At 47.3% G+C, this 16,387-nt stretch overlaps 1 protein-coding gene across 2 annotated transcripts in view; it reads left to right on the top strand.

The window, feature by feature from the left end:
* The window catches only part of IL11RA (interleukin 11 receptor subunit alpha), a 648,138-nt gene that overhangs the window by 516,140 nt on the left and 115,611 nt on the right, over positions 1-16,387 (top strand). For both annotated transcript variants that reach the window (XM_086960265.1, XM_086960264.1), the window contains 3 exons: positions 8,325-8,421; positions 9,130-9,190; positions 9,744-9,910. In XM_086960265.1, coding sequence (XP_086816391.1) covers positions 8,325-8,421; positions 9,130-9,190; positions 9,744-9,910 — 325 coding nt within the window. The remainder of the gene's footprint in view (positions 1-8,324; positions 8,422-9,129; positions 9,191-9,743; positions 9,911-16,387) is intronic.

Below are 16,387 nucleotides of genomic sequence, written 5' to 3'. Positions count from 1 at the left end.
TGTAACACAATAATAAGCAATCTAAGTATGATCCACCGAAAAAAACTGTACATTTAAATGCATGTTGCAGTGTCAATAATCAGACAGAGTCTGTTATGTTCAATTAAAAAAGAAACAGGAAACGCTTAATCAATGCAATGTCTGTTAGATTGCTTATTATTGTTTTACAGAATACCCCTGATGAAGGATTTATAGTCCGAAATGCATTGGGAGATGAGGTTATAATGCAAAATTATTTTGGACACCAGAATGCAAATATGGAATGTACAAATGTAACCTCTTGAAAAGAAACTCATGTGAGAAGAACATGAAATAAATGAAGAAATTTCATGCAATTTTTGTTCAAACTTTATTGGCACTAAAAAACATTTGATAAAAACGGATCCCGTTTTCTTTAAGGTTGTGCTCAGAGAGTTGGCGCTTACCCTAGGCGCCACGGACAGTTACTGGAGACCACACAGTCCATCCTCAGAGACTGGAACATCTGTTTGGTAACCACAGACCTTATGGTCTGTCCTCAGAGAAGGTGAAAGCATTTGTCCTTTACTACAGACCTCACGGTCCACCATCAGAGAGGCTGGAAACACTAACCCTTTACTACAGACCTCAAAGTCCATCCTCAAAGAGCCTAAAACACTGACTCTTTGCTACAGACCTCAGAGTCCATCATTGGAGAGCCTAGAAGCACTGACCCTTTGCTACAGACCTCAGAGTCCATCATTAGAGAGCCTAGAAGCACTGACCCTTTGCTACAGACCTCAGAGTCCATCATTGGAGAGCCTAGAAGCACTGACCCTTTGCTCCAGACCTCAGAGTCCATCCTCGGATCGGCGCTGACTCTTTACTACAGACCTGAGAGTCCATCCTCGGGCAGCCTGGAAGCACTGACCCTTTACTACAGACCTCACGGTCCACCATCAGAGAGGCTGGAAACACTGACCCTTTACTACAGACCTCACAGTCCATCCTCAGAGAGCCTAAAACGCTGACTCTTTGCTACAGACCTCAGAGTCCATCATTGGAGAGCCTAGAAGCACTGACCCTTTGCTACAGACCTCAGAGTCCATCATTAGAGAGCCTAGAAGCACTGACCCTTTGCTACAGACCTCAGAGTCCATCATTGGAGAGCCTAGAAGCACTGACCCTTTGCTACAGACCTCAGAGTCCATCATTAGAGAGCCTAGAAGCACTGACCCTTTGCTACAGACCTCAGAGTCCATCATTGGAGAGCCTAGAAGCACTGACCCTTTGCTACAGACCTCAGAGTCCATCATTAGAGAGCCTAGAAGCACTGACCCTTTGCTACAGACCTCAGAGTCCATCATTAGAGAGCCTAGAAGCACTGACCCTTTGCTACAGACCTCAGAGTCCATCATTGGAGAGCCTAGAAGCACTGACCCTTTGCTACAGACCTCAGAGTCCATCCTCGGATCGGCGCTGACTCTTTACTACAGACCTGAGAGTCCATCCTCGGACAGCCTGGAAGCACTGACCCTTTACTACAGACCTCACGGTCCACCATCAGAGAGGCTGGAAACACTGACCCTTTACTACAGACCTCACAGTCCATCCTCAGAGAGCCTCGAAGCACTGACCCTTTGCTACAGACCTCAGAGTCCATCCTTGGAGAGCCTTGAACCACTGACCCTTTGCTACTGACCTCACAGTCCATCCTCGGATAGGCGCTGACAGGCTTCTGTACAAACTGTAAGGAACACAGACTAGAAATGCAAAAGCTATTCCTGGACGCCCAGGGTCTGGTCCCTAATAAACGGCCCCTTCTTCCGAAGTATGTTAAACGTCAATCTTCCCTGGCCTTGGAGCCGTGTTTGCAGCAACCGAATCAGTGTTTATGCGGCTGGATTGAATCAGCCGCTTCTTGGCGCGCTGCAGCAGGCAAGGCTGTGAGGGTGCACGGGGGCTCGGCCCAGTGTCCGAGCAGGCGCTGGGCCCGGAGGTACAGAGAGGGACTCCGTGTCCTCTCACTACTTTGGAGGCGGGGTAGGTTTTGTGCTCGGTGAAAGTGACCCTGAATTAAGCTATGTCACTTAAATAGGTCCATGGTCACGTGTATCCTTTTCTCCTGTGTGCGGTTGGTTCAGGTGGTGCACATGTGTGTGCCAATGTAGGCTGTAAATCTAGCTGCAAAGCAACAGAGTGCTTGAACTGCCCCAGCGGTGGCATGCAGTGGTGGTGGGTACACACATCTGGGGTGATCTCCTGTCCAGACCATGCCCGTCACCTGTCTGGCCACACACGGTTCTGCCTATAACCACCTGCCAAATTCACAGCCCATGGGCAACCTGTGGCCACCAAACATGATCTGAGTCCTGGCAGCCATATACCATGGTAACCCCCTGTCCAAGAACCACGCGATGAGCGAACCCTGCCCTCCAGGCACACCTCACCGCTAGCGTCCTTCATCAGGACATTCCTGCCCATCAGCATAAAAGCCTTGGGCAGCCTCATGGCCTATCCGGTCTATCCTAGGCGTCCTCCTACCCAGCACAGGTGATCTCGTAATACAAGTAAGCGACACAGTGCACACACCGTCAGTCGTTTCCTTTCTAACACATAGCCCTGATTTCCATTCACTACTAGGTCTACCCTAGGAGTCCTCTCGTCCAGCGCTCATACTCTTGTAACATTGTCCGAACAACCACCCAGTGCACACAGTCAGCCATTTCCTTTCTAACACACAGACCACTACCAGGCAGTGCTTAATTTGTAATAAAATATGTGCCAGAGCCCTCGTCAGGAGGCCACTGCAGCTTTAACCACCCATTGCGCCTGCCAGAGCTGCCAATGACAGTTCCTATGCAACTATTAACCATCGCACTCTTACAACTGTGACAATTCAGACTATTCCAGGAACCCAAAGGTATAGCAATGTCTTGTGCGGCAGGAATGAATCGTTTTTCATGTATATTGATTTAATACACAGCTTCTGTTCTGCTCATCTCTAAATTACACAAACAGCACCACCATGTGGCAAACTGTCATAAGTGCTGGGGTTCACAATTAGGTGCCGCTGCCGAGCACTGGAAACCACCGGCTCAAATTAAGCACTGCTACCAGGTCTACCTTAGGAGTCCTCCTACCCATCACTCATGCTCTTTTAAGAGAACCTTAGTAACCACACACAGAGCACTCACAGTCAGCCGTTTCTTTTCTAACACCCAGATCTAATTTCCATTTACTACCTGGTCTACCCTTGTAGTCCTCGCCCAGCACTCGTGCTCTTGTAGCACAACCTAAGCAACCATCCGCCCAGCGCATAAAGCCAGCCATTATCTTCCTAACACATGGGCCTGATTCCCGCTCACTATCGGGTCTACCCTAGGAGTCTTCCCACCCAGCACTCATGCTCTTTCAACAAAACCAAAGCGACCACCCACACAGCACACACTCAGCCAGCCGTTTCCTTTCTAACACACAGACCCGATTCCCATGGACTTTTGAACTCCATTTTCCCGCGCTAGACAACGACAGAAGCCGACTTCTGCTACTATTACTGCAACGGAGTAAGAGGTTGCCCATGACTGCACCCACCCTTCTCTTGCGTCTTCCGCTTATTCTCACCTTCTGATTGGCTGTCAGTGGCTTTACCTCTCCAGAGTTCACCTGCAACAGATGGCATAATTCCGTCATAACTAAAGAAAGGGGCCACAATAAGATAGTATGGCCTAGATGTATCAAGCCTTTTGCGATTCCTTAAGGCCGAAATTCTGCGAATTTCGGCCTTAAGGAATCGCAAACGGACATTTTGCATTTTTTGAGATGTATGTAAAATTAGCAAAATAAGGAATCGCAATAAATTGCGATTCCTTATTTTGCTTAAGCATTTAAGGAATCGCAAATTTGCGATTCCTTAAATGCCATGTATGAAGCTTTTTTTTCTTGCGAATTCAGGTTAAGGAATCGCAAATTAACACGAACTTGAGGTTCGTGTTAATTTGCGAATTCCTTTACAAAAGCAAAATGTGCCAATTTTGAGTGTGGCATGTGACACACATACATGCCCACAGGGCATGTATGTGCGCCATATGCACACACATGTAAGTTTGAGGGGTGCAGCAGGGTGTCCATGAGACACCCCTGCACCCTTGCAATAATTCTCAAATTGCGATTAGCAAATAGCGAAATCGCAATTTGAGAATTTTTTCAAAATCAATCCTATGGGCCTCCTGGCCCATAGGAATGAATGGAAAATTATTCCTAATTTGCGAATTCGCAACGTGCGAATTCGCAAATTAGGAATCATAAGGAATCGCAAAAAAAAGCGATTTTCTACATACATCCCATTTTGCTAATTCTTAATAGCGATTCGGTAAAAATCGCTATTAAGAATTCGCAAATGAGAACGATGATACATCTAGGCCTATAAGTACAGAGAAATATAGTGCAAAATATCGCATAAATATCGCATCCTACTATTTATTGATTCCTGTCTCATGGGACAGCTTATTTCTAATGATCTCCTTTTTAAATAATATTTACATTTCCAGTACAGCTGTATGAGGTTGCTGTCGCATTACAATCCTTTATTTACGGAGTTTTGTATAGCGCAAACTTGACCCAAGGGCGTCGGAGCGCTTCAGAGAGTTAGCACAAGCGGCAACTACCTGAGATACATTTGGAGTAAATACAGATACATAGTGACAGGATGTGACAAGGTGTAGAAGGAATTGCAGAAGCCGCAACTAAGTAAGATACATTTGGAGTAAATACAGGCACATGGTGACCATATTTGAAGGTATACAAGGACATTAGGGAAAGTTGCTGATACAATTTTGAGGTAGTTACAGTACACATAAATACACAGCGCTTTACAGAGTACAGCTGCAATTATACAAGTTTACCAGAGGAGTACATAAAAAAAAGTACATAGTAACGAAAATGGACCGCAGTATAGATCGATGATGTAGTTCTGAGGTAGCTGAGGTAAGGCCTCGTGAGGACGGGTAGAATTAGAGGCACAGTAGTGGTGCACAAATTTATTTAGAGGGTGTGTGGAGGTTGCTCGCAGGCTAGTCATGTGCTATAGGAGGTTGTGTTTAGGTATTTGTTGAAGAGTAGAAGCTTTAATTTCTTCTTGACTTGTGGGAAGAATTGATTTTCCAGCAGGTCCTTGGGTAGGGAGTTCCAGATTCTAGGAGCATTCCCAGAGAAGGAGCGGTTTCAAGATGTCTCTCTCTTAAATTTTGAAGGAATCAAGAGTAGACCGTTCGAGCTTCGTGCAGGTCTCTTTTGATCAGCTTTGGATAATTTATCCTTGAGGTAGATTCGTTTTTCAGCTTAGAGTGCTTTGTGAGTTATTCAGGCAGTTTTCTTGAGGTAGATTCGTTTTTCAGCTTAGAGTGCTTTGTGAGTTATTCAGGCAGTTTTCTTGAGGTAGATTCGTTTTTCAGCGTAGAGTGCTTTGTGAGTTATTCAGGCAGTTTTTAGTATGGCCCTGGCCTCGATTTGAAACCAGTTGAGTTTTTTGAGCGTGTGAGTGATGTGGTCAAAGAGCATAGCCCCCAATATAAGCCAAGCCACCGCATTGAGTGTAGCTTTCAATGAGGCTAGGTATGATTGTGGGGCTCCTGCAACCATTGCATTGCCGTAGTCCAGTTGGGGTAGGACTAAGTATTGCACTACAGTCTTTGGGTTTCAATGGAGATGAATGGTTTGAGTTTTTAAAGGTTTTTCAGCTTGTAGCATGCCCTTTTTTGCAGAGGCACTGATATGGTCTTTCACACTTACGTGGCAGTCAAGTGTAATCCCCAGAGATTTAATGGAGTTCAAAATGGATTGTTTGTAGTTTCATGCCGTGAGGTTGCCGAGCCAGCTGTCTATGGGAATGGACTTTTCTTTGGGATGAATGAGAAGGGCTTTAGTTTTGCTGGGTTTAGTTTGAGGTGGTGGCTGTTCAGCCAGGCTTGAACTGTGGGAAGATTGTTATTTAGGTGTTGGATGTCTTTGAGTGACGGGATGTTCGTGTAGATTTGGGGGGTCATCTGCATATAGATGGTAGACTATTCTAGTTTGCCTTAGGATCATTGCAAGGGGTTCCATGTGGAGGTAGAATTGTGCAGGAGACAGGGTTGACCCCTGAGGGACTCCTTGTGAGACGTGTGTTGTGTTTCAGGGTCAGTTGTTGAGCTGGATTAGTTGTGAGTGTTGGCTTCGAAAGGAGTTAGACCGCTGATGGACAGTCAGTTGATGCCTGCTTGCTGTGAGAGGGTTGTAAGAGGATGTTGTGGTTGACTGTGTTTAAGGGGGGCGAGGGGACTAGGAGGCAGACTTGCCCATTGTCCAAAGATCTCTGTAGGTCATCCATGATATTTAGTATAGCAGTCTCTGTGCTGCAGCCTTTCCTGAACCCAGATTGGAAGGTGTCAAGCAGATTGTATTTTTCGATGTGTGTGTTGAGTTGGGCAAACATACATTTTTCAGTGGTTTTGGCAAGGATGGGGAGGGTGGTTAAAGGTCTTTAGCTATTGAGGTTGTTCTAGTCGGCGTCCAGTTTTTTGATGAGGGGGTGACTTGACTGCGATTGAGGGGAGCTGGCAAAGAGGCGCTCGATAGGGAGGAGTTGATGGTTATGGTCCTAATAGGAGAGATGATGTGCCTGAGATTTTTTGCAATCACAGCAGGGAGGGGTTCGAGATGTGAGATGCCAACTTCATGCTGGAGAGTAACTTAAAGACAACTTCTTCAGGGGTACAGTTACATTTAGACCAGGTTGCATTATTTTTAGATTGCAAGGGGTGTGGATTGGTGAACTGTGTTCGAGAGAGGGGGTGGCATCCATTCATTGATGGTAGTGCTGTGGGTGAACCCTTTCCATAGGGGTCATCTTTGGTGCAGCGTTGGGAGTTGGGTGGCTCAAGAGATAGTTCAATTCTATATATTTTTTCAGTGAAACGTAGCAAATTCTCCACAGAGCTTTGAATAGTTGTTAATTGAATATTGGGTAAAGAAGGAGGTTTGCTGTTTGATTATGTTGAATAGGTCTTTGGGTCTGTTCCTAGACCTGTCAAGTTGATCTTGGAGGAAGGTGAATTTTTCCTTGAAGATATGTTTTTTGTATTTTTTGGTGTTAAGCCTGGAAGATCGAGAGATTGGATTGCAACGGTTGTTAACTCCAGTTTCTTTCTGCTAAACAGAGTTGTCTCCTTTCATTGTTGAAGTCTTTGTTGAACCAGGATCTGGAGGGGAAATTTCTTGATTTCTTGAGTTTCAGGGGGCGATTGTTTCCACGAGTTCAGTTATTTTTGGGTTGTAGTAGGCAGTGAGGTCCTCGGAAGATGATAGGTCCGGTGGAAGTAGAATGTGGGTACTCACTAATGCTTATAGCTCCGCTTGGGGGATTTGGTGGATGTTCCTTACCCAGGGCTCGGGACGGCTGCATTGTTATGAATGATGATGGATGGTATTGAGATAGAAGAGAATTTGATAACGACCTGGCCAGTCCATTGATTGAACAGAGCACAGAGGTAGTGTGTTATGTTTGCAGATGATTGCGTCAAGGGTAGAACCCTTGTAGTGCGTTTGCATGTTGCAATGTTGGGTGAGATTGTTCACTTCCAGAAGGGTGGAGAGAGCTTGTATTGTGAGGTCTTTCGTGTTGTTCAGGTGCAGGCTTATGTCTTCTAATATAATATTGCCCCTGTCTTTTAGAGACATTTGCGATATTATGCCTGCTAGGTCTTCAACAAATTGTAAATGTTTACGAGGAGGGTGATAGATGACGTGGAATTTGATGGGGTTGGGACCATTTGTGGAGAGCTGAACTCCTAGATATTCAAAGTTAGAAGGTGTATAAATTACTATTCCTACTCCAGTTAGCGCAACAGCAGGGAAGGTGTTGGATTTAAAATCCAACACATTCCCTGGTGTGGCGAGCCACCTAGCGCAAGTCGTTGAAATGACTTGCGATGTAATGCCATGCATTGTAACAACGCAGATGATGTAACTTCTGCGTTATCAACCCGCGTGGTACTACCAGCATTGTAAACGCTGTCTCCCTGCTTGAACACTTGTCTCATGTTATAATACAAAATGTAGTAATTGTTTGCTTTCAATACTATCACTAAGAGTTTTTTTCTTATTGTAATTTCCTGTAAGAAGTGTGCATTGGTGATTCATGTGTGTGAGTATGCATTGATTGCTCAGAATTCTATCTGTACGAGTAATACCACTTTACGTCATTTTTGACTACAACCAATTTTGCCAGTTTGCAATAGGTGAAAACCGATCGTGTAGGAGAGTGTGGCGGCGTAATTTACTACTCTTTAAAAGCTAACAGTCTGCTGTTTTTCTGTATTTCCTCCCAGATGACCCGCTGTGCGTCATGCATTGGCAGGTTGATCGTGGTTCTGCAGGCCATCTTGGTTTCTGCCTCAGTGACGTCATCCGAATGGGGCGAGGAAGGTAAGAAAAGTGACAGACAAAATGTACCCATTTGCTCCATCACCCAGGCATCCACCAGGGCCATCAATAGAGGTGCTTGTAGAGGTCCACTCCTCTTATGTGCTGTTCCATCACTGAACTGCACCCATGGGTGCCATAAAGGTTTAAATGTACCTGGGACTGAACAAACCTCTTTCTAAATTCAATGCTGTTTCCCCTTTACCAAAGCATTGCTTTGAGGAACCACTTTGCACTTTGTTGAGGCATATCAAGCCCCTAATGGTCCTACTGTTTACAGCTCAGGGAGAATCTCCTTCTCTACCCTTCTCCGTTGTACCCGCTTTCATGTCTCTTCCTTTTCCCTGTCCACCATGATGGTTCCACGCCAAGTGCTCCTTCGGGCCCCTTGGATCTTCCATCCATTGCCTGAACCCATCCCCAACGGCTCAACTTTGAAGACTTTTCCTCCACATTCTCCAGATTCCGTGGGCGACCCAAGCCTTTCCTCTGCTTCCCCATGCAGCCCCTTACCGAGCTCCACTTATGTTTTTATTAAGATAGCTCTTTACTTGTGTGTGTCTCGGCTAAAGTAACTCTTTGTTTTAAACCAGAGGCAGTGAGGTCCATCTTTGCAAGAAATAGCATGGACAACTTGCCTTAAGAGGAAGATGACTGAGAAAATGGTGGATTAACTAATACATTGATGTGTTTCTTCACTTTTTGTTGTAGGTTTTAAATTTGGGGCAATTGGAAGCAACGTGAGCTTATCGTGCAGCAGGTCTAGGGACAGGTAAGTTCTCTCTGGTACTTTCATAGGTGATGAGACTTGCAGCGCACACAGACAGAAGCGAGTTTTTCTTCAGTTTTTATTGAATAACAGCAGCTCAGAAATCCTGGCATGTTGTCTAGGTACATTAAAGCATGTAATTAAAGGTGAGCACCTAGTGTTCCACATGCACTTCTTGGAGGCCCCTTTCTCTTTGATGCTGCCTGTAGTTTTTGTTCCTGCTTTGGTTGTGTTCTGTAGCATATACATAATGTGAAATTAAACAGCCTTACACATTTAGATAGATAGATGTTATTTTGCAAGACAGTTTTATATCTTTGTGCTCAAGTTTTTTAAAAATAGCAGCCGTTGAGTAAGACAAATCATAGTTTTCAATTTTTCTCAAATTTTAAGGAAGAATGACAGGATATGCTACTCTATTGCTTTCGTTCTATATGAACCTTTCTTGTGGTGCACCGCTGACATAACAAATCTCGGTTTTCAGCTTCCATCTCTAGGACTTCTTGCTAGCATTTGAATGGAACCATATTCTGATTTCCTCTGCTTCCCTTGACAGCTCTGTGGTGCAGTGGAGGTTCAACGGCGTTCCCAGATTCCCAGTGCGCTTCCTTGCTGATCATGGACGCCTGGTCCTGTTCAACGCAGACTTGTCCGCGGTGGGAAACTACAGCTGCCACGACGAGGCCGGGAGGCTCCTGAGCTCCTACTTCCTTCGGCTGGGGCGTAAGTCAACGTTCTCGATACAAAGGATCCGTTGTGATTTGAGGCGGAGCCGGGTGTTGAAAGCATGAATACGGGTTACTTAGATTCAGTTACTCGACAGACCCCAGAAGAAATGAGAAAAGAAGGATATTGAAATTTTTTTATAGAATGCTATATCATCTGAACACATGATTATTATCAGGGCCCCTGGGGGACCCACACTGGGATTGTGAGTTCCAGCTTAAATAGTAGTGCCCAGAGGGTACTGAGTGGCATGAGAACAAAGAAGTGAAACTGTTCCTCAACCATGAATAGATGGAAAAATTGTCTGTTCCTCTCATCCGTTACTCCTATTTTTGGGATGTTTAGGACTTGAGCGTGGACACAGGGTGGGATGGGGTTCGAATGGGTACGAAATTAGATAACTTGACTGGATGCGGTTCCCTTGAGGCATTTGTCTACTATGTTGTGCTTTGGCCCGGCATAGGAACCAGTGGAGTATTTTTAGGTGCATTCTTTTCTTGTCATTAGATCAAAGATGAGATCGGCCTTCAGTATTTCTTAGTTTGGTATTTATAGATGGTGTTACCCAGTAATATGGAACTGACGAGTGCAGGAGTGTAGGACTTGGCCCTTCTGGCAGGTTCACCCTTAAACTTTTTGCTTTTTCTTGTTAATGTGACTTGGTGTTAGTTATTTTTTGACTTCTGCACACTTTCACTGTGTCCCAGTGTAAAGTGCGTGCGCACTCTGAGTGCGTGTGGTGAGATTGGCCTGCCCTCCCATAGGAATGCATGGGGAATGTATGTGTCCATGTTAGTTCCTGATCCGTGTGGAGTGCAGGGTTGAGTTTGGTATGTGCGGACTCGTGTGATTAAATGCTGCGCGATGATGTGTGCGGCGTTAATGTGTCTAGTGTGGAAGTGCCACTTCTAGAAGTTGGCCTGTTTGTGTAATAGAGGTAAATTGGCTGTCTGGCTTGTGATTGGCTGGGACTGGCTGGTGTGCCTGGCTCCAAAAGTCAGGATGGGTCTGCCCCGGTGGTGTATAGGGAGATTGACAGCCAGATGGGTGGGAGGAGTGCACCTGGGACCTGAATAGGGCTGGGCTTTCCCTACACAATGCTGGCTCCACCCCCTGTGGTGTGTCTGATGTCCCGAGCCTGGCCAGTGAATGGGGAGAGGGTCTGAGCATAACAGAGCTGCGACTGGTTTCCTCCCACCCTGCACCCTCAGACAAAGGAAATGTGTATATAAAAAGGGGCTGTGACCCCATACAAGTTGTTCTCTTACTGATCCTAACCTTGAGGGGGGCCTGCTGCTGCAGGGCGCCAGGAGGACCACCACTGGGGACTGCCTCCCTGCCTGGAGGGCCCTGTGAGCTGGCCCCTGGGCCCAGACTTGCCCCCCTGCCTTCCTAAAAGACTTTTGCTGGACTCTGCCTCTAAAAGCGCCAGAGGAGAGCTATGTCCTGAGTGCTGGGAGCACTCTTACTTTTAAATACAGCCCGGAGCTGCTTTCGCCTCTCCGAGGGATTCTCCGGCGTGGGAATCCCCCTTCGATCATCAGCGCGGGTGCCCACCCCGCTCATTGCAGTGTTTCTTTTTAGTTAGATAGCAGGAGCCTACCCTGCGTATTTATACTCTCCTAACCCCTGACAGGTGCCCACCCTGCCAGGGACTTGCGCATATAAACGGGAGCGTACCCTGTATTTTGCAAACAGAATCACCGCTTCCGCCCAGGGGCTTCATTCGGAAGAGCGCGCCGCCATTGGCTAACGCGCCCCGGTAGCCTGGAGGCTCGCCTCCGGGGCTGCGCTGCCATTGGCTGAGGCGCCCCCTGCAGCCGGGAGGCTCGTCTAGAGGGCTGCGCAGCGATTGGCTGCCCTGCCCGCCTGCACCTCGAGCCGGAGAAGCTTCCCCGAAGTTGAGGCTACGCCACCTGGGGTCCCAGCCACGAGGAGCCCGATGATGAGGGCTCCCTCCCCCCCACCCCCCCTGAGCAGCCACCACCCAGGAGTAGCGCCGGGACCAGAAGGAGTCCCCCGCAGAGGCCCGGTGAGTGCGGGCAGCTCGAGGCAGGGATACGGATTCTTTGGGCTGGTTTTAGTCGTGGGTAGAGCGGCCCCGGAAGGCAGCGGGCCGCTCCAGCGTTGGTGGCACACTTTGCTTTCGAGCCCACGAGGTTCAGAGGGGCCATTGTTTTCCGAGTCCCCAGAGCGGGACTCCAACGATTGTGGGGGCATTGTCGTAATTAGAGCCCAAGAGGCTCCACTGGGGCATTTGTTTTTGCTCCCACGTTGTCCCGGGCACATTGTTATTTCGAGCTCACGAGAGGCTCCTGGGAACATCTCTTCTCGAGCCCACGAGGCTCCAACGGTGTTTTGGCCCTATTGATTCTTGGGACCCCCAGGAGAGAGCCAGGAGGCACGCTGGTGCCAGGCTCAGTTCCAGCTGCCCAGCACTTAGTGGGCAGCTGCTTCATTTAAGCCCCTTGTGCATCTCCTTTTGCTGCCTGCGCAGCCTGCCCTTACATTTTTGGACACAGGGCGTTTCAGCCCCTGAGAGGCCAAATTGGCCTGGGGGACAGTTTATGTGTTTGGCCCTTGCGTGGGGTACATGTTTTTGCCCTATGTGATCTTTTGCGCAATTGTGATTACCTGCCTAATGTGATTTCTGCATCATGTGTAATGCTTTATGCCTATACCTCTGAATGTATGTTTATGCTTAGGAGGTTGTTTTTCCTAGTATAGGTTATGCTAGTGAGTTCATAATTCCCTCTGTGATACTTTCCTAAGGTGGTTAGGATTGCGTAGTGTGTACTTACCTTTTACCAGTGGTTACTGGTTGTGTGCTACCGTTGCTATTTGGTGCAACAATTGTTCTATGTTCTAAGTGCTATTCCTACAAAGTGCTATTTCTACCAAGTGCTAGTTCTAAAAGTGCTTATTCCTGACAGTGGTCCATGTGGCCCTGTCCCATTTATATAATCCCCTGTAAATTCTGCCCGTGCCAGTGGCACAGTGTAAATTGTGTGTTTATTATCTAATGTGTTTGGTATAATACAAAGGCTATTATTATATATATAACCTTGTGTGGAGGTTCCTTTGTGGTGGGCATTGGGTGTTGTTGCTGGGTGCGCTTGCAAACGCTTTACACATCGCCTCCAGGATAAGCCTGACTGCTCGTGCCAAGCTACCATGGGGGGGAGCAGGGTTTATCTTTGGCGGGTGACTTCCTTGTCCTGACGTAGAATGGTGGTTTCTGACTGGCTTTGGCGCAAGCCTTAGCCAACCGGAAATCACCATTTCTAACAAGGAGTGTAAGCTGGTAATGGGTCAGCATGACCTCTGCTGTCATTTGGGAGTTGATGCGGACTTTGATCTCCAGGGGAGGGACTTTAGTCTTGTGTTGACCTGATCTTTGAAAGTCAGTGTGGGGTTAGGGAGGAGAAGAAGAGGAAGTCCTTCTTCCTCACCGATGGCTTTGACCTTGGAGTCTTTGGTGTTGAGGGTTTTCGTTCATGCCTTGGGTGCTCCTGGACCTACAGAATCCGGATTTCATTGGTTGCTGGTGCTAGTGACGCACGGTCAGGTGTGTTTGTGTGTGGAATGAGCCTGTGAGCGGGTGCGGACACAGTGTTGTTGTAGAAGGTTTAGGGGCTGCCTTTCGTGGATGCTTGCGAGTGCGCTGCTAATGGGGGTTCTTGTAGGACTTGGCATGTGACCTTTATAGGCTTTTAGGTCACTTTGACTCTGATCCGGAGCTGGGGCAGGATGCTGCGGTCTGACCTCAGACACCTCCAAAAGTGGCAGCATTTTGAGGGGGCCTTTGTCTTTGCGGTGGAACCCCCACTGGTGTCAGTGTTAGTTCTCGCTGACAGTGAGTCATGAGGAGTGGGTTGGGTGATGCTAAGGGGGGAAGTACTCTACACGTGGACCTTCACCCTGCCCCCCTTGGATGCGTAATCGTAATATCCATCACTCTCAGCTGTCAGAGGCTCTTGTGCTGGGCTGGATCTGTGCCAGGGTGCCCCAGGGTCCAGGCTTGGCATTGCAGTGTCCTAAGTGCACGTGCATGTTCTCAGATGACGTCCAGCAGGTGTTCCTTTGGTTCTCAGAGGTCTGATACTCCCAACATGAGTTTGAGTCCTGATTGCGCTTCTAAATAATTGCTAAAGTCTTTCTGAGAATCCTGTATTCCAAGTACTCGGCATTTGTTACCACGTGTTCTTTTCTTTCTCTGTCTCTCTCCCCTTCTCTTTCTTCTCTCTCTCCTATTTCCCTCTCCCTCACTTCTTCTCTTTCTCTCTCGCTAACTTCTGTTTATCTCTTTCTCACTTACTATCTGACTTGGAATCTGTATAATAGCGCCTCCTTTACACTCTTACCTCTCTCTCTTGTGCTTACATTACTCCTTCCTTCCTTCCTCCCTTCCTTTCTCCCTCCCTCCTTCCTCCCTCCCTCCTTCCTCCCTCCCTCCTTCCTCCCTCCCTCCTTCCTTCTCTGGCTCGAGTTCTTAGCTCCTTTCCTCGCTCTTTCCATCTCGTCTCCCTGCCCCTTTACTCTCTTCCTTCGCCTCTCCTTTCGGCTCCTGCTGTCAGTCTCTCGTACTCTCATACCCTTGGTCTTACTCAGTCTGTCTTTCAAACATCTTTTCTCGCCCCTCGTTCTCTCCTCTCTTGTGTTATGTGCAACTAAAATGTCTTTTTCTAACGCACAATGTGTCGGGGAGAGCGCGGAAGGCCAAGGTCTCCGGCTCTCTCGGTGTGAGAGGCTTGGCGCGCTTTTTGTTATGTCTAGAAAGGTCTCTGTCAACACTCTCCTCATGGGAGCGCGCGTCAGAGCTCGATGTCTGAAGTATGAACTTTACGGTATGTCCTGGCCTGGCGAGCCCCCGAGAGGGGAGACGGGCACCACTAACATTAGATAGATCTGGAGCGAAGGGACCCCCTTACTTAAAGAAAGCGGGAGAGCGGGAGAGCCCTCCTGGCCCAGTGGCTGAGCTACCAAACACTGAGCCCTAAAGCCAGGTGTAAAAAGGGCTCGTACCAGTTATTGCTTTGAATACATTAATTATCATACAGAAGGTGCCCAAATTCTCATACTCCATCTACTCAAAAACTCTTTATTTTGGAAAAAAACATTCATTAAAAACCTACAATTAAAAACATGTTCTTCATACAATATAATAATAGTCGTATTAAAGAACGGCAGTCACATAGCCGTACTTTTACAATACGAGGAACATTACTTAATACTGTTATCTTAGATTCCGAGAGAATAAGGCTATAGCAGCTTTGCAATTAATGATGCGCAGATTAAAGTGAAGGTAATTATTTCAACAATAAACATATACAATATACAAGCGCATAGGTCAATTACCGTTGCCATCAACCAAGCATTGTGAACAGAGTTTTGCATTTTAGAATTGCACTTGGTAGGAAGACATTACAGGGACAAGTACTTTATTAAGGAACACCTTTCAAGGAAGGGAACTCTACCAGGATTTATAATGTAACCAGCTTTGCTCCCATCTGCAGACAGCAACACTGACAGGGATAGGACATTGACACTCAAGACATCACACATTCCTCATGACTCACAACATTAGGCTAGAATAGAAAACAGAAGGCAGACCAGGCTGGAATAGAAGGCAGACCAGGCTGGAATAGAAGGCAGACCAGGCTGGAATAGAAGACAGACCAGGCTGGAATAGAAGGCAGACCAGGCTGGAATAGAAGGCAGACCAGGCTGGAATAGAAGGCAGACCAGGCTGGAATAGAAGACAGACCAGGCTGGAATAGAAGGCAGACCAGGCTGGAATAGAAGACAGACCAGGCTGGAATAGAAGGCAGACCAGGCTGGAATAGAAGACAGACAAAGCTGGAATAGAAGGCAGACCAGGCTGGAATAGAAGGCAGACCAGGCTGGAATAGAAGGCAGACCAGGCTGGAATAGAAGACAGACAAAGCTGGAATAGAAGGCAGACCAGGCTGGAATAGACGGCAGACCAGGCTGGAATAGAAGACAGACCAGGCTGGAATAGAAGACAGACAAAGCTGGAATAGAAGGCAGACCAGGCTGGAATAGACGGCAGACCAGGCTGGAATAGAAGACAGACCAGGCTGGAATAGAAGACAGACAAAGCTGGAATAGAAGGCAGACCAGGCTGGAATAGAAGGCAGACCAGGCTGGAATAGAAGACAGACAAAGCTGGAATAGAAGGCAGACCAGGCTGGAATAGAAGACAGACAAAGCTGGAATAGAAGGCAGACCAGGCTGGAATAGAAGGCAGACCAGGCTGGAATAGAAGACAGACAAAGCTGGAATAGAAGGCAGACCATGCTGGAATAGAAGGCAGACCAGGCTGGAATAGAAGGCAGACCAGGCTGGAATAGAAGGCAGACCAGGCTGGAATAGAAGGCAGACCAGGCTGGAATAGAAGGCAGACCAGGCTGGAATATGAGACAGACCAGACTGGAATATGAGACAGACCAG

This window comes from Lissotriton vulgaris, chromosome 3_1 (genome assembly GCF_964263255.1).
Source record: "Lissotriton vulgaris chromosome 3_1, aLisVul1.2, whole genome shotgun sequence".
Taxonomy (NCBI): Eukaryota; Metazoa; Chordata; class Amphibia; order Caudata; family Salamandridae; genus Lissotriton; species Lissotriton vulgaris.
This window is presented reverse-complemented; position numbering and strand designations above follow the sequence as displayed.